Source organism: Haemaphysalis longicornis, unplaced genomic scaffold (assembly GCF_048455015.1).
Source record: "Haemaphysalis longicornis isolate Haplotype H1 unplaced genomic scaffold, Haemaphysalis longicornis Haplotype H1 scaffold_5, whole genome shotgun sequence".
Classification (NCBI taxonomy): Eukaryota; Metazoa; Arthropoda; class Arachnida; order Ixodida; family Ixodidae; genus Haemaphysalis; species Haemaphysalis longicornis.
Window position 1 is genome coordinate 188,026,482 of NW_027526385.1, and position 24,294 is coordinate 188,050,775.

Below are 24,294 nucleotides of genomic sequence, written 5' to 3' on the forward strand. Positions count from 1 at the left end.
ACGCACGAGATCACGGCTTACGTAACGCCACCTGAGCACTGCACCAAGGGTGTAATATACAATATTCCGGCGGAAGACAGTGATGAAGACATCACCCACAGCCTAGTTTACAGAAGGAACCCAAAGATCCTGCAAGCAAGACGTATGGGGAAAACAAATTCAGCCGTCATCGTTTTCGAGGGTGATGAAGTCCCCTACTTTGTCTATTACAGAGGAGCAGAATATCGCTGCTACTTGCATAAAAAACGCCATGAAATATGCAAAACATGCGGAAGACTTGGGCACCGAACTGATGTCTGCCCTACACCAGAAATCAAAGTATGCAAAGGCTGTGCCACCACGAACCCACCAGAAGATCACAGATGTGATCCCAAGTGTGCCCGATGTGGTGGAGATCATCCAACAGGAGACAAGAAATGTCGTCAGCGATACCAGGTTCCTTATCTTCTGAAGAAATGTCAGTGGGAAAGGAAAAGAGCACAGGAGCGTCAAACAGACGGCAACAGCAGACAGAACCAAGGGCAACACAACGTTGAAGAAAACAGCACAGGCATTCTCAGACTAGAAAGAGACAGATCAGGGTCCTTCCCCCGCCTACCTTTATTAGAAGATGCGAGCAACAAAACAAAGGAAGAAGAGAAACGAAGAGCTACGAGCAACGGCGTCCGGGGCACCCCGTCATCCGGCAAACGAACCTCAAGATCGACATCACGGCTCCGAGATGAATCCAGGTCCAGATCCAGGTCCAAGTCCCAAGCACGGAACGGGACCAACGGGACCAACGACTGCAGGGATGAAGACCACCACCAAAACAAGGTGGGCTGGGCAAGCGCCGTCTCCCACAGCTCCACACAACAACACAATAGATATATGGCTGAATAGATATATGGAGGACAAAGACTTGTATCCTCATACTATGATAGGATTTAGAGCCAACCTGTCAACACAGGACGTACTGCTACAACTTAAACATCAAGTTATAGATGAAGAGGGCAGCTCACCCAAAGACACCAGAGCCATCCTAGGACTGGACCTAACCAAAGCTTTCGATCAAGTTCGACACAAGGCCATTTTACAAAACATGGAAAAGCTGGGATTCGGCAACAGAACTTAAAACTATGTAGCAAACTTCCTAACAGACAGAATGGCGAGTCGGAAGCATAGAATCAAGAGAATTTGAATTGGGGGGAAGAGGCACACCGCAAGGCTCCGTACTCTCTCCCTTCCTATTCAACATCGCTATGATAGGACTACCGCAAGAATTGAATAAGATCGAAGGCCTACACCATACCATCTATGCGGACGACCTCACACTCTGGGTAACTGGTGGCAGTGATGGTCATATCCAAGAAATCTTACAGACAGCCATCGATGTGGTAGAATCATATGCAGAACCTAGAGGACTAGGATGTTCGCCAGAGAAATCGGAGCTCTTGCTTTACATGTCAGGCAGGAGTAGACTGAAAGCTCACAAGACTCCACAGATAGAGCTCACAACACACGGCAAGCCTATACCAGCAGTCTCCGTGATCAAGGTGCTGGGACTCAAGATTCAAGATAACGGCTACAATACGGAAGCCATCAAGACACTCGAAAACAGTGTGCTTCAGACAACAAGACTGATATCGCGGGTAGCAAACAGACACCAGGGACTCCAAGAATCAAACTTGATCAGACTAATACAAACCTTCATCCTCTCCAGATTGGCATACGCCACACCTTTCTTATCACTAAAGACGGATGAAAAGACCAAGATCAATAACATGATTTGTAAAGTTTACAAGCAAGCCTTGGGTATCCCCATTACGACACCCAATAATAAATTTGACGCACTCGGTCTACATAACACACTAAGCGAGTTAATAGAGGCCCAGCAGACATCGCAGCTTGAACGACTTACCAAGAGCAACACAGGAAGACAAATACTAAGAAAACTCAACATCGGATACGACGCACAACACGTAGCCAAGAAAGAAATACAACCTGAAATCCGGACACAAATCTATGTACCTCCGCTACCCCGTAACATGCACCCAATTCACAACCAAGAAAGAAGAATGGAAAGAGCCAAAGCCCTCCATAAACGCTTCGAAAACCTTCACGAGAGTCTATGTAGACGCTGCAGATTACGCTGATCAGGCAGCCATGACAGTAGTGGTTGTGAATCAAAAGGGACAACTCCTGACCTCAGGAACAGTGCTTACCACCACGACAGAGATTGGAGAAGAAGCAGCCATATCCTTGGCCATCGCCTCAACCCAGGCTAAGGTCATAGTCAGTGACTCCAAGACGGCGATACGTAATTTCGCAAAAGGGCGCATTTCTAACATAGCACTACAAAGACTCAATACCAACGGCACTACCAACATCAGAAACATTCAACTAGTTTGGGCCCCAGCGCACTCTGGTCTACCCGGAAATGAGAATGCTCACCAGCTAGCCCGAGGACTCGCCGACCAGGCTAGCACGAATGAAACCACCGAGCCACTTACTTTCCGCAGAGCAGACAGGGATCGCATGGTAACCTATAGAGAAATACTTGATCATTACAGAAAAGGCAGGCTTTATTACCCGGAAGCGCATAAAACCCTCAACAAGCAGCAGGCCACAGCTTGGAGACGAATTCAAACTGGTATGTACGCAAACCCAGTCTTACATAGCTATTACTACCCAGGCATACAAGACGACAAGTGCAAAAACTGCAAGCAGAGAGCGGATTTAGAACACATCATCTGGTCCTGCTCCAAAATAGATAAAAGTGATCAGAGAACACTCATTATAAACACACCCGAGCAGTGGGAGGCAGCCTTGCTGAGCTCGGAAGCTGACATCCAGCTACAAGTAGTCCGGATGGCCGAAGCCGCCGCCAGGGACCAAGGACTCCTGGCTGATGGCTGAGGGGGAATGGGAGGGGACTCCCACCTCTCCTACTCCCAACCCCTTACCGGGCAACAATAAAAGTTTTTCCTCCTCCTCAGACGACATGTCGACTGCGCGGGCGAGTGCGGACCATTTGCAATCGTAGCAGACGATGCGGCGAACGCATGGAGGAAAGAAAAACGTCCCTGACGTCACGGCTGAGACAGTGACGTAAGGCTGGCCGGCTTGCAGGCTGGCCTTCGAACGGCATTTTCCCGCGCGGCGACCAAATTTGAAATTGGTTGCAATAAACGTGCTATAATTAATTCTGTGTTGGCGGCTGACGGCTTTCGGTTCGATTTTCGTAATTACTGGGCCAATAGGTATTCTTTACAGCATAAAAACTGAAAGCGAGAAATTTCGTGTCAGTACTCCTTTAATAAGTTAATCTCCTCCATTGAACAAGTGCTGACTACTCATTGCAAATGCAAGGTCCTCCTCCTTAAAGACTTTAACGCTCCTGGCGTTCAGTGGAGCCAGCTAACCTGTTCCCATTATAACCACCACATTGAACATAAGGGTAAGGGTTGCTAGATTTTTTGTCTTTCACTTCTCTGGCACAGTGTGATGACATACAAATTTGCAGTGGAAATATTCTGGACCTGTGCTTTTTGAACTTTGACTGCGTTAGTGTGTCGCGCTCTGATTGGTCTTTAGTAATGCCCGACAGATTTCATCCTCCCCTTTTTATTTACTGTTGTCTCCCTTCAATGCTCCACCGTTCCGTAAGTTCTACCAGCACGCAACCTCATTATGCTGTTGCCTTGGAAGATTATATTGGGCTGTACGGCTACTTTTTCCCTGCCCCTTGGTCGACAGTCATTGACCACACTGATGTCAATGAACAAGTTGACCGTTTTACTGAGATTGTGCTTTTGGGTATGAAGAAATTCATCACGCAATATTTACCAAAGAAGTTCAAGTTCCCACATTGGTTTTCTTCTAAATTGCGGGATGACCTGAAAAACACAGAACGTGCGCACAGAAAGATGAAGCGCTCTGGTGCCCACCAGTTTGCTCAGAAAATCGGCCGCATACGTGCCCTATATAAAATATTGCACAAACGTGATCATACTTCGTAACTGGCGTCGGTAGAAACCAAAGCAAATCATCAATCGGGAGCCTTGTGGAAGTACATCCACTCTAGATCTAGCACAACTAAGGATTCTATTCGTCTGCTAGACTCCAATGGCGATGAGGTTGCCGAGGTTGCCGACTGCTTTGCTCGTCAATTTTCTTCTTTTTTGGGATTAGCGGTGGTAGTGATAACAGCAGAGTCCCTTGTCCCCAGGGCGGGAACTCTAGTTTTTTGCAACTGGACGAGAACATCATTCGGACCAGCATCAAGCGGCTAAAGCCCTCGCTTTCTTGTGGGCCAGATGGCATTCCTGCTGCAATTCTAATAACATATGCAAATATATTCGTTCCTCTTTTCACTTCAATATTTAAAAACTGTCTACATTCTGGCACTTCCCCTCGCTCATAGCAAATCTCTCGCGTATTCGCTGTTTTCAAGTCAGGCCTAAAAACTGATGCTATAAACTATAGGCCTGTCTCGCTCCTTTGTTCTGCCTCTAAAATGTTTGAGTTATCTCTTCATACGGTTTTGTCTTTCTCTTTTAAACACGTCCTCATTCCTAATCAACATGGGTTTATGCGTGGCCATACAAGTTCCACGAGCCTTGTATGCTTCATGGAGCAGGCTGACCCAGCAATTGTTGGTAGAAACCAGGTTGATGGGGTCTACTGTGACATGCGCAAAGCCTTTAATGTTGTCAACCACTCGTTATTGCTTTCCAAGTTCACTCTGTTAGATGTACACGCTTCTTTGGTAGGTCTTATACGTTGCTATCTCAAGGAGCGATATTGCTATGTAAGTGTTAACGGTCAAACATCAACTAAGTACCAAGCAACCAGTGATGTGCCCCAAGGCTCTGTCCTGGGTGCCCTTCTTTTTTCTATTTTTATAACGATGTTGCTTCTGCCATTTACGCTTACTACTTACAAATTTGAAGTGAGGTTTGCTTTAGATGTTATGAAGATCCAGTGTTTGTGCCCCACGTGTCTAAAGGCACACTTTTTGGTACTGTCAACCAATACCGGATGAGAATGTCCGCGGCGGAAGGCAAACATAAAACAGCGAGCCCTCCCCCTAATGAATTTGTTTCCGGGCATGTTTCGAAGTTTCAAAGATTCTGATTTTTCTGGATGGACCGACTGAATATAACTGGCTTTAGCAGCGATTAAAATTTATTGCTGGACTCGTTACAGTAGCGCTCATTTTTTTCCAAAGTACAGAATAGAGTTATGTGGTGTGTAAAATATTGCCGCGAACCATGCATTTGGTTTGTTTGTTTATGCATTTGCAGACCGGCAGCTCCGGGCTGTTTTATCTGTGTTATCCGTGGGCCAAATGAAGCGCGTGTTTCATTCTTTAAGCCGCACGTGTTATCTCCTTTGATAAGGAGAGTGCATCAAACTAACGCCACCAGCCTAGAAAAATCTTCTTTGATCTGCAATGTTCTCGATGTAAATCGACGGTTCGAGAAACACTCGCGCCGAGAGATAAAAGCCTGCAGAGCAGACGCCGCGGTATTCCACCACCGACGCTCGCCTGCGCACGCCACTTCGTTGACTGCTGCTTCGCTGCCTGTCTATTCTTTGCGTTTTTAGGGGAGCACAAGTTCTCTCCAATTAACTTGTTTTCCTTGAAGGCAGCTGCGTCGTCTTTGGCTTCGTTGCAATATTTCTGTGAACATGACTAGACGGAGCCCAAGGACGTGGGTTCGATTCCCGGCCGCAGCGGCCGCTTTTCTGGTGGAAGCGGGTAGCGAAGACGCCCATGTGTCCGATGTTTCGGCGCACATTAAAGATCCCCAGGTCATAAAAATTTGGTGGTCGTTGCGTTAGACCCCACAATCAATCAATCAATAACTAGACGGATTAGAAGATTCTTTTTAGACGCACCCGTTTTATTGCACAGCATGGTGTGAAGCCCATGAAAGACGAATGTATAAAATAGGGGAGGTCTGAAATACCTGTAAAATATTTTAAGCGCTGGGATAACACTGTCACGCCACATAGAATTTTGTTCAAAACTTGCATTTCACTCGAATTTTTGACAAAGGCCACCACTTTCCATGCTGTTAATTTTGTAACTGATTCTTGTTTGCTAAAATACCGCGGTTTCACTCAAGCAGAGCTGACAGCTTTCATGTTTTATTCATTATATACATGTCGCTTTTACTGCTATCTTCCTCCAGATGCTGCAAGCACGATACGCCGTCGCAGGCCAATAAATTTAATGCTTCCATAAGTAACATTTTCATGTGGTATGTGGTTCCACCAACAAAAAAACCTGCTGAATTTTGAAGTCTCAAAGTTGAACGAAAATAAGGTACATGTGCCGGAGGAGTGACCTTGATTCAGGTGGAGGCATGGCAACAAGTTATCAAGCACTCAAAAAGCCAGGTATCCAAACAGCTAGTGATACAATGCCGGCGAGACAAGCAACAACGTATGTGTAAAAATATCCATGCCAGTGCAAACGGAAGTGAAATAGCGGCTTATTCAATTTGAATTGATAGCAATTACATCAAATGATATCTTGTTTACTAGTACGCAACAGAAATGTCGGGTTTAAGGGGAATTCCGGCATTTACTTTTTATTCGCTTTATCTGGCTGCACATAGCTGTCAATCGCTGATACGCGAGCCTGTAAATGTTTGTTAAAAATAGGTTGAACACTTACCGCTACTTTTTGTCTTCGCCTTTACAGTTTATATCGCTTCTGGTGAGAAGTCGGTGTTACACTAACAGGGAGTTCTATATAATCTGATTGCATTTGCACATACTCTAGAGAGGTTTACCCTTCAGCATTAGTTACAATCGTGTAATAGATTAAGCTATTCAGACCGGACAGCAAATGACACATAACATCTGTAGTTGATAAAGGTATATGAAGTTGTATTTCACTTCTGTGGTTTAAATGGCGAATGCGACTACAGAGCGCCTGCTTATTCTTCAGCTCAATGTAACGACACATTTTTTTTTCCGACTACCTTTTTTTTGACGTAGAAAACTACACAGCGGAGTATGCTATGCGATTGAGGGCTAAAGCCATCTTACAACATCTTGAATGATCAGCCGGCTAACGGCGTGGATGCTAACGGCGTGGATTCTAGATGGGATGCTATAATGAAATGCGGTAACGCTAAGAAACTCTGGCGGCTATATCGACGCGAAAGAGGAAATCAGCGCGCAGAAGAGGGGAATAACACATGACAAATAAGCAGTCATTTCCGAAAGTCATTGCCTCTGCGTACTTCTGCAAAAGTACTGTTAAGAAAGCGTATTCAACTGTTACCTCTCTGTGCTAAGAATTAACGAGAGCACACTGTGTCCCCTCCCATCAGTGGAATCGTTGCTTCCTCTCCGGCGAGAGGGCGCTTCACACCTTCTGCGAAAACGAGCAGAAGCGCTTCCGCTTTCGCGCGTGTCTGCTCACCGGCGCTCCCGTGACGTCACGGGGGCACGTGACTTTTTTGTTGTTTCCCTCTCCCGGCGGCGCGGAGGAGCGTCCCGGGAGCGCGAGCACGTGCATGCCAGAGCCCAGTCGGCCGGCTCTGAGCCTCGCGGTTCGCGCACCCTCCGGGAAGGAGCTCCGCGAGGAGGAGGAACGACCCGTAGTCCGAAACTGGCGCACGCGACGCTGTCTTGACGGGTGTCCCGGAATCCGCCCGAGTGCGTGCTTCGGCTTTTGCGGGCCTGTGATGGCGGTGCCTTTTGTGGCACGTCGGCCAGGCAGCACTACCAGCGCCGGCCGACGGAGCTTTTCGCATTGAGTTTAATTTTCATGCATGTGCTTTACTTTTCTTTTATTGAAACGCGGTGTAATCTCTTCTTAGAGAACATGTGAAAAGAAAGAATACGACTGCATCGGAGTTTCAGCCCAGTTGTTTGGGACAAGGCCACCTTTATCGGCGTGCGGCAACAATCAGCGTATTTTACACAGCCGTGTGTTAAACGTCGGCGTTGATTCCAAATGCAGAGTGTGTGTGCGTGTGGGTGCGGATAAGGTTTGTGGGCGTGTTCGGATTTGTGCGCGGTTGGTACACTAGTGCTGCGGAGTGCCCCGAAGGAGCTTTTGTCCTGAGAAATGCGACGACGTCGTTTCAAGTGATGTGTTGTGCGTCTTCAGTTCCGGTCAGTGCCACTGAGTATCTTGACAGCTGGTGCTTTCTGCGGTGCTGTGGCGACGTTACTATCAGGTGCTGCATCGGTACTGGCGAAGTGTGCGTGCACGTTTTCTGCGGACCCCGTCAGTTCAGCGTCACCCGCTCAGGATTCGTGCCCGGCCTAATCGTCATGTGCTGTTGTTTTGGCATTGATTGCAATCAAGTATTCAGTGTTTAGTGACGAAGAAACAAGAAAGCTCGTGCAATAACTACTTTCCTTCTGGTGATTACGCGCCGCAGCGTATAGTTTGCGGTTAGCAGCGCTTGTGCCGTCTTGAATATCACGCAATTAGGATACTGAAGTGGGTCGGAAGAGACGGATTACGCATGGATAAGCCGGATTAATTCGTCCCTTGTCAGCCGCCACTGCACAGATGGCGTCCTGTCTTCGGAGTGAAGTTTCGCGCGAGGATGTCAGTGTCATCCCGACGTCGCCGCCTGCGCAGCAGCAGCAACGCTCCATCGTCCAGGTGAGTGAGCTTCAAATTGCGACGCCTAATGTGTGACGTTACGCGCTCCTCAAGGCCAACGCCAACTTGAGCAATTATACCCTTAATTCTCTACTTTTCGTTTTCTCTTCTTGTTATATCTTCTGGCGATACCTTCGGAGCCGAGAACAACATGATGACATTTTTTATCGATTGTTTATACCTGGACCGTAGATTGGATCAGCAGAACTCTGTATCAGTAATAACAGCCTCGTGTCATTTTTTAAAATGAAGTGCGGATGAACGAGCCACCTGACAACGTGTACTTTGTTTTTCATGAAGACTAATTTTCTTTCTGGTTGTTGAAAATAACAGTAAGTTTTGTATACACCATGCTTCAGTTATGTGAACAGGTGTGTAAATTCCAAAACAAAGTAGGATGGGGCAAGGGTCGTCCGTAAGAAATAAGGACGTTCGTCTGAAATAAATATTCAGGAATAAGACACACTAGAAATCAGCAAAGTGTAATATTCCAGGCAGCAAACAATGCCGCATAAGTGCCAAGGCGTTCAGTATTTTAGCCTATTCGCGTGCTTGGAATAACGCGCTGTGTCATAAAAGTCCTCACATGAAACGCCCATTGCTGTGAACGACCACAGTGCGATCGTAAAAAGCATTGCCCAATCTCCGTCCTTGCATACGGTGTTGTTGACTGGCTTCGGGCGTTAAGTAAAGGTCAATTCTAAGCAGACGTATGCAGGGCACGTTCAAAGCTCCATTTATTAAGCAACCATTTTACCGAAACTTAAGCAGTCCTTGCCCGAACTTTATTACGTCCGTGCTCTTTTAATTACGTCCGCGCCCTCCCACGAAGTTCTTCAGTGTGTGAGATGCAAATGCGGGTGACCGTAAACTGGCGAAAACGAGATGAAGCAGGTTTGTATCTCACTATTACTCTGTGGAATATCTTTGAAGTCGGAAGCGACCATGACAAGTGAGGGCTCCGTCACTTCTGGTTCAACGAATGAGTGCAAACTTTCCTCGCGTGTTTACCGACAGACCAGCGCATGCTTTCACGATGGGAAGCTCTTGCAGTTTCCTATTTATTTCAAACAACGTCTGAGAGCTTATTGTTAATAGTGTCTCAAGGGATGCATATGTATATTAACGATTCTGTGAGAATAACATGACTGGAATACTAAAGAATATGAAAAAAAGAAATATTTGAGAAGTATTTGTTGTTTTGTTGCGTCATCTGCTAGTGAGCTATTATTCTTAGAGTCGTGATTATACCCATGAACAAAAAAATAATAATAACCTGTTGGCTCTAGAAGGGCCTAAACAGTGCAGATTTTGTTGTGAAATAGATACGGCTGATGGTAATGGTTTCGTTCGGGATATGGAAAAATTCAGAAGTTTTTACGCCTATGCTGCAAGTTCACAGACATTTTGACAAGCTCATATGTCGCTTTTTACGAGCAGATTTCGGGCATTCTATGGGAGAAAATTCTGTAAACATTAGGTTTGTTTTTTGCAGTCACGCCCAAGCAAATTTTTGAGTGTCTTTATTGTACTGTTTTTTTTTATGTAACAAGATTTTTTTTAATTTTTTTGTTAATGCTGCTGTCTTCGATGAATGGTTACGTCTAGGTTCAAAGGCCCGTATCGGAAAATGACTCTCGTCATGTGTTTACTCGCTTTTATTTTTTTTTAACTAAAGGGTAAAAGACTAATGATCTCGCGTGTTCGTTGGTAATATACACAAGTAAATGTAGGCAGCATATATTTTAGGTTACTTAGAACTATTCTAGGCTTTCCAAAAAAAAATATCTCTAAACAGACGGCTGTTTTGAACAGGATTCTCATGTGCCTGATTCTCGAGTCTTCGCTAGCAGTCAGTCAACTGCAGTATTCTAGCTGGCACAAAAGGTCAGTACTTGTACATTTGCCCGCAGTTCTAATTGTACCTCCATCGATACATTCCATATAAAGGTTTCGGCGAATTCCAATAAAAACTTAAGCATGAGTCGTCACGGAACCGTCTTCCCCCCTCGCCGTAATATAGTTCCTAGGTCATTGCCGCTTTCATACTTGATTTTTTTCCCGTTCCACTTCAGCCGAGAAGCGGAAATGACAGCACCTCTGTGTGGACGAAACGATGTTCCAGTCAGAGTCGGAACACAGCCTTAGAAAGCTCTATAGAAGCTGCCTTTGAATGGAGATGGGTGGCACATGAAGAGGCAGCATCGTTACTCGAATAAAAATAGGCCTCTCTTCCCATCCCTCGCAGTTTCTATTCTCCGCGCATGGTGATAGCTAGCTTTACATTGAATACGCTTCGGGCATCTAAAACATGCATCTTCCCACAGTGTGCGCACCCGAGACATCGGGTGCCTCGTCGAACGAATATCGATTCGCGTGATTTCCTCTCGCGCATCCATTCTGGCAACGCACGCCACAGAAAAAGCGCGGAATGGATGGAGCTATAAATAACTCCACGTCCGCCACGCTGGCTGCTGCGACTCCGCGCTTCTTCCATGATCATCTCCCGTTACTCTGTGAGAAAAAGGCACTGAGGGGACGAGGCAACACTGATCTTCATCTTGTTTCGGGCCCAGAGGTTCGCGTTTCTCCAACATCTCATCACGTATCGCTATGCCTGAACGAGCTCCGCAATTTACGCGACGTAATTTATATCTCGATATTTTGTGCGCCAAGCCGAGAAATAGGCGCGCAACTAATAGCTGTCAGAGAGGTTCTATTCAGATGCGGTGTCTGTTTTGCTGTCATGACCTTAGGCATGAGCACAGGAGCGAGATATATGTGTGGTCTCTCTTTCCGGAGAAGGCGTCGTTAGAAAAAAACGTTTCGTGAGCAGAGCCCAATGCAACAATGGTGTAAAACGATACTTACTTATATAAAATATATCCTGTGTCTTGCATTTCGGCAATTTAGAGCCAGCGTTTACTTCAATAGCAATTTAAACGTTGTTTTTTTATTCAGCTAAATAATACGGCTATAATTTTAGCCCGTCCAGTTATGCGGCCGCTGCTATTTCGCTGCTGTATGAAGTATAAAACCGGGGCGATACTCTCGTGTTTTTTTTTTCGTTTTGTGTCCGTTTAAAACGCGTGCGTTTTGAGCAAGCCTGATTGGATAAAACCGAACATGCGGATGTGACGCCATGCAAGCACAGTGAAGCTACGAGCCGCGGCGTTTCGGAGCAGACGATTTTTCGTCGCCTTGTTGTTGGTTCGCTGGCGTAACAATAACCACGCAAAAGATAGTTTAAAATGGGTTTAGTCGTTTAAAATGAGCTTACAAGAACAGTTGCGAAAAATTCAACCTAAAGCCCGCCTACAACGGGAAGTACGTCACAATAAAACGGACGCAAAACGGACGTTTTCAAAACGGACAAACACAAGTATACCGCCCCAGTTATGTAAGCATCACTGTACCCGCGCCTTTTGCGAAACCGGAAATGTAGGCGCGGACATCGCATACAGCGACGATATCTTTGTGGCATAACCGCTGTGAAAGGGAGACAGGAACTTGCAGACGTAGACCAAATTTTATTGCCAATTTACTTTCTCTGTTTAAGACCACATTGTGTTGTTGCGAAACTCGTGTTTCTGGGACTTGGCCAGGCCGGAGCAGGCAATTTCTGACACAAGTAGGATACCAAAAAAAAGAAAGAAAAAAAGAAACACGTAGCAACTCTGCATGGCTTACGAGTTCGTTGAAGTCAAACACATCTATTTTCATTTTAAATAACCCCCTCAGGTCTGGAGTTCTGCCTAGAACGGCACAAATAACAACATCGGTTACCACTGGGGCTTCACTAGATGGGTGCAAACATATGAGGGAACGCTTTCTTGCCAAGAATAAAAGATCGTATACACTCACCCAATACAGATTTCGCCCCCTGGTGCAGTCTTCGGCTAAAACTTCTCACATCGGGAGATGTTCTCGTCCTGAAGGGTACAAAACCATGTTGATGAATGAATGAATGAATGAAATCAAAGAAAGTTTCAAACGCGCATGCCTTCATTACCTCCGAGAATGACAGAATGAGCCGTTGCACCACAGTGATACGTAAACTTGAACTCAACCTAATTTCATTAACAGCAATGAGTGTTCAGCAGGAGGGGGGGGGGGGGGCGAGGAAGGGGGAAGAAGAAGTGAAAGGGGGCCAGGGGTAGGGGGGGGGCGACGTGAGTCTATAGTCGCAATCGCGACCATTTATTTCTCGCGTATGGGAAAGTGAAGCCTCATATACTAATATCTATCAAGGCGATTTTTTGTGTTCCCTCAAGCCATTTGATTATAGATAGGTACAGAAGGAGAAAGGGAGGGAGGGTACCTAACGGTTTCAGAGTGGGCCCTAAATCCTGGTAAAGCTTCAGCCATCGTTCAGCTCAGTCCACGTAGTGGGTCTTAATTGACCCCGCTTGAGGCGATCTCAGCTGGCAGGTTGCGATCCTCCACAGCACCCCGTTATTAACGGCTTCCCCCGTTTTTCTTCAGTGGACGTTTTAGTAAGCAGAATTTCACGTCTTACATGCTCACCCTTCAGGGTTCTTTCAGTGCGTATACTCTAGTGAACTGTAATTTCTAGTGAAATTAGGTATATGTACAACAAGCAAGTTTGGCGGCAGCATCGGCACTACACTTTTTGCCGGGTCTTTCTTTTTAGACCATTTTTTTCAAACCATTTTGAGACCATGCTAACCGTTATGTTGTCTCAAGCAGGGAAAGTTGAACTATGCCCTCCCACAAAAACTAAATAACAAACTCGATGCATTGCATTCAATCATTTTACACTTGTTTTTCTTTTTTTTTTCTCTCAGGCCCCCGACAGATGGCGCCAATCCCTCTTCGCGCCATATGTGGTCTGCCTTGCGAGCTGCAGACCCTCTGTCTGCTTAACGAGCCGTAATGGACGCGAACTGTCTCGCCCACCAACATCAATGGACAAATTGTTTTCTATAGTTGACGTAATGACATGTTAGGGATGTATATAAGTGGTTGCAGCAATGGGCGAACCTTTCGCGGTGTATATAATCAGCTCAATGTGTTCCCGCTTGTACGAGACACCGGAACCTTCTGTCGTGAACATCTTTGTTAGACTTTGATCATCGCCTGTTTCTCCATTACCCGTTGTAAAAGGGACGCACTTCCAAATTTCGTGCGCGCCGTTACTGCACCCGTATGTGAAATTCTCACAGGGAATACGTTATATTATAAAAGCACCCTATACGAAATTCAGTATTACCTCGTTAACTCAAACTCGCATATCTCGAAAAGTGTGCTTAGTCGAAATTTTCCGCGGCACCAAACCATTTCCCATACGCCCAATGCATTTGCTGCCCTTTATTTCAATGTATTTCCTGGTCAAACTGCGGATACCTCGAAACCTTGACTGAGAGCGGAACGATAATTTCGCCGCCGCGTACCGTTCCACAAGATTCGCACGATGCTGCCGTATCTAATTCCCTCGATTTTTTTCTCGTTTAGCCGCGCCCACCACAAGGCCGATGTTTTCCCCGAACGTGAAGTCTTAGCCTAGAGGCATATAAACTTCGTCAAGCAACCATGTGGCACGTCGTGTGACGGTAGAGACATGTCCAGAGGTACAATGTACTAGAAGATGGAGGTGTGTCGTGCGGGAGAAAACTCAATGGAGAGCGTGGGTCCCTATTGCGATGGAAAAAAAAAATGTATGCAACGTAGGCGTACCACGGAGAACTCCTCTTGGAGCCAGCGCCACCTATGTGTTTTTAAACCAAACTCAACCGTTTTCTGCTAAGTATAATTGCAGTTCCACAAAACCTAGCCGGTGAACGCCTCTTGTGTGTTTTTTTTCCTCTTTCAAACCTTTATAAAAAGCACGATTGGAAGCTTCTGTTGAAGAGCTGGTAAGTAGTAGCGCCTTTTATGCAAATGACTCTATATTTCATAGTAATTCGCTCAACTTTGCTTATCTCGAGAATCCGCTTATTTCGAAATATTTTCCAGTTTTTACTACTTCGAGTAACGAGGTATTACTGTATTCATGAATAGCCATTAGTACTGTCACATTGTCAGTATACTAAAAGGAAGTCATGGAGAACATGTTTTCGGTTTGCACAACTACGTACCTGAGTTTATCCCAGTGAGCGGCACTACGTTACCTGGGGCCATCAGCTTTTTTTTCATTTGTATGCTTGTCCCCCATAGTTTTATCAGATGTTTGTTTTTTCGTGTGCTATGCATGCGAGCTTCCATTGCTCGCTGTAATTGTAGTATATAACGTTGTAGTATATAACCAGCCTATCTACGCCCACTGCAGGGCAAAGGCCTCTCCCATTATTCTCCAATTACCTCGGTCCTGTGCTAACTGTGACCAATTTATCCCCGCAAACTTCTTGATCTCATCTCCCCATCTAACTTTCTGCCGCCCCCTGCTACGCTTGCCTCCTTAGGGATCCACTCTGTTATACTTAAAGACCAACGGTTATCTTGTTTTCGCATTACATGCCCTGCCCACGTCCAACTCTTCTTCTTAATTTCTACTAAGATGTCCTTAACACGCGTTTGTTCCCTGACCCACTCTGCTCTCTTCTTGTCCCTTAATGTTACACCTATCATCGTCCGTCCCATTGCGCGCTGAGTCGTCCTCAATTTACGTTGAACCCTCTAGTGAGCCTCCAAGTTTCTGCCCCTTGGGTGAGTACCGGTAAGATGAAGCTGTCATACAATTTGTTCTCCAGGGACAATAAAACAACTTCATCTTTACTAAACAAAACCCCGCTTCACTCGCTGACCAGTAGACAGAGCATCGATCGCAAAGGACTGGCAGATGCAGCTATGATGCTTTGCAACCCATGTTTCACGGCGGGTGGACTCGATTTGAAATTGTGGAACCACTCGTGGCCACTTCATATATAAAGCGAGAAAATTATCGCATCTCCATGTTATACTTGAAATCTATTTCAACATTATGCTTCAAACCTATTATCTTGCCACCATTCAAACGGCCAAGCTTTCACGACCGAACGCATTGTGGAAATTACAGTGATAACCGCCACCCACAGCCACTGACAGCCACTGACGTTCTTTTAAGCAATATATAATCGTCAAACATACTTTTGGTTTTACTCCAACTTTTCACTTAACTCCTTCAAGGCGTGGGACGAACAATATTTGTGTTCAAATTACCTTCCGCAGCACAGCTCTGGTCAACATTGAGCGTTTTACCGACACCAGGGAGGGCCATCGTCCGTTCTTCCAACAACAGTACCAGGGTGTTCTCGCCCGAAGAAGAGCTTATAACAGCCGGAGAAACTCAAATGGTTTCAACCCTGCATCCAGTCGACAATTTTCAATTTCCCGCGTGTGGTCATCCGGCGGATATGCCCACGTGGGCATGGAGATCACGGCCGCAGTGTTTACATTTGCCTTCTTCACCAATCCCGGCTTCCACACAACATGACGACGACAGTGACTACGGTTTTTCTTCATAGAGCCAAACCCTGGCAGTATCGCACTAGCAGCTTCCTATGTGAACAAAATCTCTCGGGCACGCCCTCTACGCTTGTTATGATGAATGGCTCCCCAGAGAGATGTGGGTCGTTACCCGGAAGCTTTCATCGCGGTGTCAGGTCCAGTCCTGGAGCTTTCCGCGTGTGTTTTTTTTTTTCTTTTCCGTAGCGTAAACATTGCGTTCACCCTTTCATCGGCTCTTGGAGAGGCACCTTAATTAAGCCCTCGCGAACCACACGTGCGTGCAACGCCATCGCAGTACCGAATGTTATTGCACTTCGGACAGAAGCCAGGCCTGCAGACCGCGTCGATGGCGGGCTAGCTCGCACCAACAAACAGGCAGGCATTGTATGCGGCGATATACACTAATCATCCGGCGCTCCGTTTATATGCTGTCTGTGTAAGGGGCTGAGATAAAATGAATGCAACTTCGGTAAGTACTGAGCGCTTTGTTTTTCTTTAACAATGTGTTTTCCCTCGAACAGTGGGGCTTTTGTGCTTCTCAAACTCGATGACGCAAGCAAAGTTGGGGGGTAATTTATTCCACACGCTTTGGCTGACTGCGTATGGGTGAAAGAGTAGCCTTATAAACATCCGGAATTTATGTAAGGTTCAAATTACGAAGGAAAACTGGCGTGAAGCAGTGCACCGCCATCAATCTTTAAAAAAAAAAACTCCGACAAAAGCGACTTATTTTATTTCAAACGCCTGTTTGTGAACTTCTCGAATTTTTTACTAAGAGCTATAATCTTACTTGGGAGCGTTTAAACTTAAGGCAGTCTGTTTCACACCCGCCGCGGTGGCTCAGTGGCTAAGGCGTTGCGCTGCTGAGCACTAGCGGTTCGATTCCCGGCCGCGGCGGCCGCTTTTCTAGTGGAGGCGAAAATCATAAACGCCCGTGTGTACGAGATTTCGGCGCACGTTAAAGATCCGCAGGTGGCCAAAATTAACCTGTAGCCCGCCACTATGGCGTGGCTCATCGCCTGCGTTGCGTCGGTGCGTTGAACCCTACGATCAAATCAGTTCTGTTTCACAAGCTAACCATTAACACAAAAAACATCAGCGTTAACAAGCTAACCATTAACTGAGGAAGCTAACCTTTTTTCCAGTTGCAGCTAAAATTTAAAAGGATGAGGCCCTTGATAACCAAACTACCAGGCGGCTTTCCTGTGCTATCCGGGCAGCCAGCGGAACACCCAATAGCAGCGGACAAAAAATCCTTTCTCGGTATTAAAACCATAGCATCCACACGATCGAAGAACATGTTCAAGTAAAGAGCCCGTAAGCTGGCGATTAGTTTGCCGAGCCATCGCCTATCCTTCGAGACACCGTTTGGAACCGCTGTCATTCAGAGACGTACCAGCATTCAGCCGAAACACTTGCTTTACGATACGAGCTCGGTTATGTGATCACGAAGACACAACCCAGGAGCCCGCTAGCCTGCTCGATCAGCGCGAACGTCCAGATGCCGTCGCAGAGAGTCTCATTAGCGGAATCTATCGGGCGCATTCGAACTCGGCTGACCCCAATCGCTCCCCGCGGAACGCCGAGGAGAAGGGGTTCCCGCAGATGAACGAAGGGCGGAGGGGATAAGAGGAGGGGGTTAAGGAAGAGGAAAGCTGGGTAGAGGAAGATGAAGAGAGGTTGTTACAGGAGGAAAGAAGGAGGTGGGTGGAAAGAGGCAGCACTTTGCCGTAATGAGAGCGCATTTCCGGCCCGCTTCCGCACCGTCCCGTATAAACACGCGCTATACAGTGATGGCTGCGGGACGCTCGCCCGAAAAAGGGGTTTTCCTTCCATTCCCTCACCATTGCCTTCATCGTCACCCCGAAGAGATGAAGCTCGAGATACTTTCCCCACCCACTTTCTATTCATACGGTGGATTAAACAGTCCCTTTTCTACGCGGTGACGTCCTCGCTTACATTTTCTACGGAAATACGAACTTGAGCACTTTTACTGAGCTTGCTAACTAAACTGTCAGGCCTTCTTTGCTGTGAGGTGGCGGCAGTAGCACGCGCGCTCGCGTTTTGGGCGATGGACGACGTTTATTGAGCCCCCGCGCCGTACCATTCCTACCCGGGACCGTACTGCGGCCTTCTGAAACAACAAACAAGCCTTCCCTGTCGGCGCTTTCCACGGCTCGCCGGTATGAATGCCCGTTCGCTGTGCTCTGTTCTTTCAGCGCGCCGCTGACGCTTTCGAGGGCGGCGTATTAGCGTGCGCGTCTTCCACTCGTTTATTGCGTCGCTGTTAGCCGAGGGACCGAATCGGAAGCACTGTTGCAATTGTGGCGGTGGAGAACTTCGTGCACGTGGGAAACACCGTCGGTCTGCTTTTGTAAGGAGAAAGTCTTAGGTGCCTCGTCAAACGCGAAAAGTGGCCCTAGCCGTTGTCACCGTCGTCGTCGTCAACACGAATGGCACCAAAATGGCCGCCGGTGTAAAAAGAAGATACATTGGGTTCGTGCGGGATTTGAACCCGGGCTACCACAGAAGCAGTCAGGGGCGCTGACCGCAGTACTAACGCGGCCGTGACCTGCCAGAATAGAATAATCATTAGCTTGATGCGTTCGCTGGGTCAGGTGCACGTGGCTGCACGTGAGTACAACAGCAGAACGAAGAGGAAGCTGTCGTAGGAGTTGTGCCAGTCTGCCTGCCGAGTAATTCGCGTCAAACGACGGAGATACGAAAGCGAAGAAAGGGACGCAAACACGCAAGAAAGAAGGCTGTTAATCGCTCTGCTTTCACCTTCAAACCACGTGAGCAGTTACGTGCAACCAGGAATTTTTGCATGGTCTCCGCAGGGATGTTCTTGAACGTAAGATTATACTGCACCAAAAATGTATTCAATCGGACCTCTGAAATTGCAGGTGCTGAGGCTTGCTTCTGTATTCTGAATCCCTTTTTCTTCCAATCTGGCAGGTACTGAAGTGTTTAAATTGCCGCCAGATAACGCTCTTCTGCTCTGCATGGTTGGTGCTAAGACTGAAACTGAAAACGCTAAAGTACTTTTCAGATTTTTCACTGCTTTGGAACCTATATACTTTCTTCGCTGAAGTATATTCTAGAACTCTTTTTTAAGGCACCAGCGCACACCTTCGTTGTGCTGTTGGTTCCAGGCAATAACATTGAATCTGTACAAGGATGGAAAACTGGAACCGATTTTCTATTAGCGTATAGTCGCAAACGACATTCACATTTTGACCTAATCCACTGATTCCAGCCTTTTTTTTACCATCCTTAGCTATCCATATGCTTATACCCCAGTTTTTTCCAGCGCCGCTACAAAAACGCAATGTTATGCTAATTGCGTCCAGCTTTGCAATTCACAAGAGGGAACAGGGAAGTGTTCATTACCCGCTCGAAGGAATCCGCGAGTCCTCTGTCGACCGTCGATTCAAACATATTTGCCAATCTCATTCGAAACGAATTCGCTATGGATGCAGAAGTGCCTGCTCCTTAACATCCTGAGTGGCCCAGCAATACGGGGCCAGTGAAGCGGAATTCCTTCTCGCCGCATACGACAATGTCTCAAAGACTTCTTTCCTGCCACAAGACGTCCGAAATGGCCCACTTCTATGCGCGCTAGAACGTTTCCGATGGATGAAGGAGCCGCTTCACGGGATTGCAATCTTTTGTGAGGATTCCTTTTTGGGGAATATGTACGCGTCGAAGCTGTATATTTCGCGCTTAGAGCGTAAATGGACGCACGAACAAACGATCACCAAAACACACACAAAAACATGAAGACATTTTTGTGTTTATTTCTCAACACTGCATTAAAACAAAAATAAAACATCGAACTTTCGATGGCCCGGCCCAGCGGAGCACGGCGCGTGAAAGAACCTACGCATTAAGGCGTCTTGACCCCACATTAGCCGTTGCAATATACCGCCCCTTTGTGCCGACCTTAGACGGTGATTGATGCCTTTCGAGGCCAGCGTTTAGACCCCGTGTTTTCCTTTTTTGTTCGTTTTGCGCCGTATCATTCGGCTGCCCCTGCCGGCTCTTGACTCGCTAATGGCTTCTTCTTCCAGCGAGGCTCCTGATGAAGCGGTGTTTAACAGACCGTGAATGTCCCTCCTCACTTGGTTTTTCGTTTAACGATAGTGCTTTTTTAAAGTCGCTATAGTGACAACGACTTTTTTTTTATTCTTGGCGAAGGAACACTGTTCAGGAAAAAAGAGAAACCGTCGCTATTGGCAGGAACCAGCTTGTTCAGTCGAATGTTTTCTTTTGGTCGGTTTTGTTTTCATGTTCGGAAGGTTTTGTTTTGATTGTCATGACATTTTATTGGCTGTAAAATTTCAAGAATCTAACATGGTGAGCTGAAGCGTGGCGGCTTCGTCCGCAGTCGTAGCTTGTACAATCTAAATGCATTTCCAACGTCACAGTTGGTTCATTTATTTCCCCGCTTCATTTTAATGCCTAGCATTCTTTGCCGAGTACCTCCATCCGAGGCCGTGTAACGCTCTGAATTTACACTAAAATGCATAACTGGCGGATGTAACTCATTTATTTGTTATAATAACGCAAATGAAAAGAATTGGCCCGACAGAATTTTGAAAAGAAAAAGTAAGAAAATTAGAAAAAATAAAAATTTCACACAAATGAATTGGGCATCTCCCCCAAAACGATGACTAAACCTAAAAGCCCAGAAACGAACATGTAATTGCAAAAAAAAAAAAAAGCGAAAATGAGCACAAAGTGTAACGCCCTGAATTTCCACAAAAAGGCATAACTGGCCGAAGTAACGCTTTCAATCGTAATAGCGTGAATGTAAATAGTTAGTGGAACAGAAATTTGAAAACCTAAAGCACAGAAAAAATATAAAAACAGTCTTACAAAAATGAAGTGACTAAATCAAAAATATGCATCATATACACCTCTCCCCCTCAAAAAAAAAAACAATGAAGTCAAAAGTCGTGAAAATAAACATTGGGAACACAAATCAAAATATCGAGGGTGGTCCAACCTGGCTCTACGCCTTGCATCGGCGGAAAAATAGACATTTGGCGAAGTTAAGGCTCATAATCGCTATACGGAATAAATGGGCTTCATTGGCGCGAAGAAACGGAAGGAAACTTCGAAACAATGTTGTCACGTGTTTCCTACACCGGCGCTAAAAGGCAACTCTGACCACGAAGAAGTGGTTGATTACGCGTGTTATCTGATCATCGTCATTCCCAGCTCTTGAGCTCGGGCTTGGAACCTTGTGCATCTCCCGAAAAGGCTCCAGCTGTCCCTACTCATCTGGTCGTCGCCTTAAAGGACCCCGGCTCAACAACTGCGTGTTTATAGCACGCGACAATACAATAATCCACCGTCTTTTCCTACTCATAGCCAAATCTGGCTGCAAAGAACTCACAATGTAGACAAGCGGCATAGGAATGGCACGCACTAGTAGACAATTCTCGGAATTTCTGCTGAAATATTTTCTGAGCTATAGCCAAGGGGATGCCATGTAAAGGAATGGGAACGCAGTCATTCCACTAGCCTCGTTAAAGACGACAGTCCATCTAGGGCTTTTTAAACCCAAAATTTTGGTCCGTCAGTACAGGGGGGATTAAAAGAAATACGAACGACGGAGCACACGACCTCCGACGCATGCCGCACCGTCTTGCGGCACTGTCAGTAAACTGCGCGCATGCGTAGTTCTTTCAGAGTGTTTGAGAGTGTGGCCTACTGTTAGGGGAAATGCCTGATGAAGCAGCGACGCCGTTAATTTATTTTGAAGCGTCTTTTTATGCTCTGTCGCCACTGAGCATCCTGTTATCTACTACATTCGGGAGTCAAGCCCGCGGCAGGCTGATTGCAGCTAGCATGATACCCTTCGACGATCACCCTGCCCAGTGGCGACGCAGCGTGTAAAGGCGCTTCAAAATAAACTACCGGCGTCGCTTCTTGATCAAGCATTTCCCATAAACATAGGCCACACTCTCAAACGCTCTCCAAGAAGCGCGCATACGCTCAGTTTACTAACTTTGCAGAAACATGGTGCAGAAAGATGCAGAAAGATGGTGACCACCTGTGCGTCTGCTTGTATGCCTGGCTGCCCCTTGATTCAGCCTTCCGACCCAAAGTAGTAGGAATTCTGAAACAAGAAGTTTATACAGGCAAAACCATTCCAAACCTCTCAATCTGGTACCATTCTTCACTCCCGTCAAATCTGCGGAACAAAAAGAAAACATCAGACATATTTGAGCCAAAACATCGATATATAACCGGTATTGTGCAGTGTTCTTGTAATGGAAAATAAGTGTCTGCTTGATTACCGCGATGGCACATAAAAAAATACCTGTTCTGATAATCACTTCACCCACAAATACAAAAAGGTCCCGCGCCTGAGAGTAGATCTCATAGCGGCATTTCAAGTCAAGCTGCTTGACTGCAGAGGATGGAAAGATACTCCATATTTTCAGGCCCTTCCCACGAGCTGTGTCTCTTTGGCGAGGGCCCACATCGTAAGCAACGTGTCATTCACTTGGACATTTCGGTGGAGCCATTCGTTGAGGCTTTCTACTGGCGAAGCCTTGTGCTTGTCTCGATTATCTGCAAATTCCGGGCAAGATCTTAATGGTCGACGGTTCTCTGTGCAATTGATGACAAAGGAGCTTGTCAGGCGGACTTTGCACGTTTTAGATGCGACGCTAAGAGGAGCATCTCTTGCCGGCGGCCCTGTCCTGCGTGCGTCCGTCGTCCGCGTCCGCACAGCTGCGTCTCTCCCCCGCTCGCCTCCTCTCCTCTCTCCGATAGCGAACACTCTCTCCCAACATCTGCGGTCGCGCTGCGCGCGGCTGCGCACTGTGCGCATGTGCAGTACTCTCTCTCTCCGCCGTCTCCTCTCCTTCGGGTGCGCTGCCGCGGTCCGGCCGGTCTCTCAGTCGACGGTCGTCCGCGCTTGCGCTTGCTCTCTTGCCGTACCCGACGATTGCTTGATGCGACGCCAATGGAACCCCTTCAGCGTCGCATCACACCAAGGTTCCCGCGAGGGGAGGTGGGCGTAATTTTTATGTTGCCTGTAGTGCGTGCGACGTGCCACTATGTCGTCATTGATGGTGTAGCCGGTCCGTGCTTTAGTAAGGAGCATTTAGGCCGCCCTCTGAATGTGACGCTGCATGGGATTCTGGGATTTGGGAATGGTAGTTTTGAGCTCCTCCTTGCCGATTTGTTTCAGTGTCACTTGTTTATCTTCCGCTGTGGCTCGTACTGGAGGCAAGGAACCGCTTACTCCGAAGTCTGAGAGAAAAGGACCTCCCTCCCAAGTCTGCGGCCCTCCTTCTAGCCCGTGATGCAACTGTGGCCGGGAATCCACCTGACCTGACCTCCAACATTGCGGCTGTGGCGAATTGGTTTGCTCCACTCTTTTATATGATGAGGTGTTGAGTTTAGCTTTAGTGGGCACCTTTCTGTCTTGAGAGCTTCCAAGCTGGCTGTATATTTATTACTGCCTTCGATGTTTTTCGAGATGTAGACGTCATCACTGTCTTCATTCCAAAGAGGACGCCTTGTAATTCAAGCTCGATTTTAGAGATCGCCTCGGTGGTGGTGAAGCGTTCAATGCATACAGTTTTCTGCGTGTCAGCTGGCGGACATTGCAGTTACCCGTCGGTCTTCCCTCATGGCTTCACCCACAAGGGTGGTTTGCTCTTCAGTGTGCAACGATGTAGCTGCTAGTGCTTTCCTGGTCCTCTGATGAACGTGGGTTTCTGCGGCTACTTTTGTCGGTTACCTTTGTAGTGTAGTGATTTCGGCAGCTAAGGGAAGAGCCGTAATTGTTAAACGAGAATAAAAACAGGGCTGCCCCCCAATCGGTACCGCTTTGGGGGGCATTTGTTGAGATATTGCAGCAGGCGCATGCTCACATTCAGCCACATTTCGTAATTTCTTCCACTGCGTATCCGGTTAAAGTAATACGCAAGGACGTGCTAATCAAGTTTTGAATATTTGGGTTTGTTTAAATTACAGACATCATCATCATCATCGTCGTCGTCGGCGGCGGCGGCGGCGGAACTGTGGTTATTCCTCAATGTTGGGAAAATGAGGAATAACTAGTGCATGGTCTCGACGCATATGTGTACCAGTACACGAATACATGCAATCTTATTAACTTACACCATGACTAAAGCGCAGGTTATACAGTAATACCTCGTTTACTCTAACTGCATTTCTCGAAAAATCGGCTA

At 46.8% G+C, this 24,294-nt stretch overlaps 1 protein-coding gene across 1 annotated transcript in view; it reads left to right on the forward strand.

Annotated features, from left to right (window-relative positions):
- Nucleotides 1-8,515: 8,515 nt before the first annotated feature.
- Nucleotides 8,516-24,294, forward strand: part of LOC144138901 (uncharacterized) — a 917,654-nt gene continuing 901,875 nt past the window's right edge. The window contains exon 1 of the mRNA XM_077671409.1: nucleotides 8,516-8,626. Coding sequence (XP_077527535.1) covers nucleotides 8,531-8,626 — 96 coding nt within the window. The 5' untranslated portion in view covers nucleotides 8,516-8,530. The remainder of the gene's footprint in view (nucleotides 8,627-24,294) is intronic.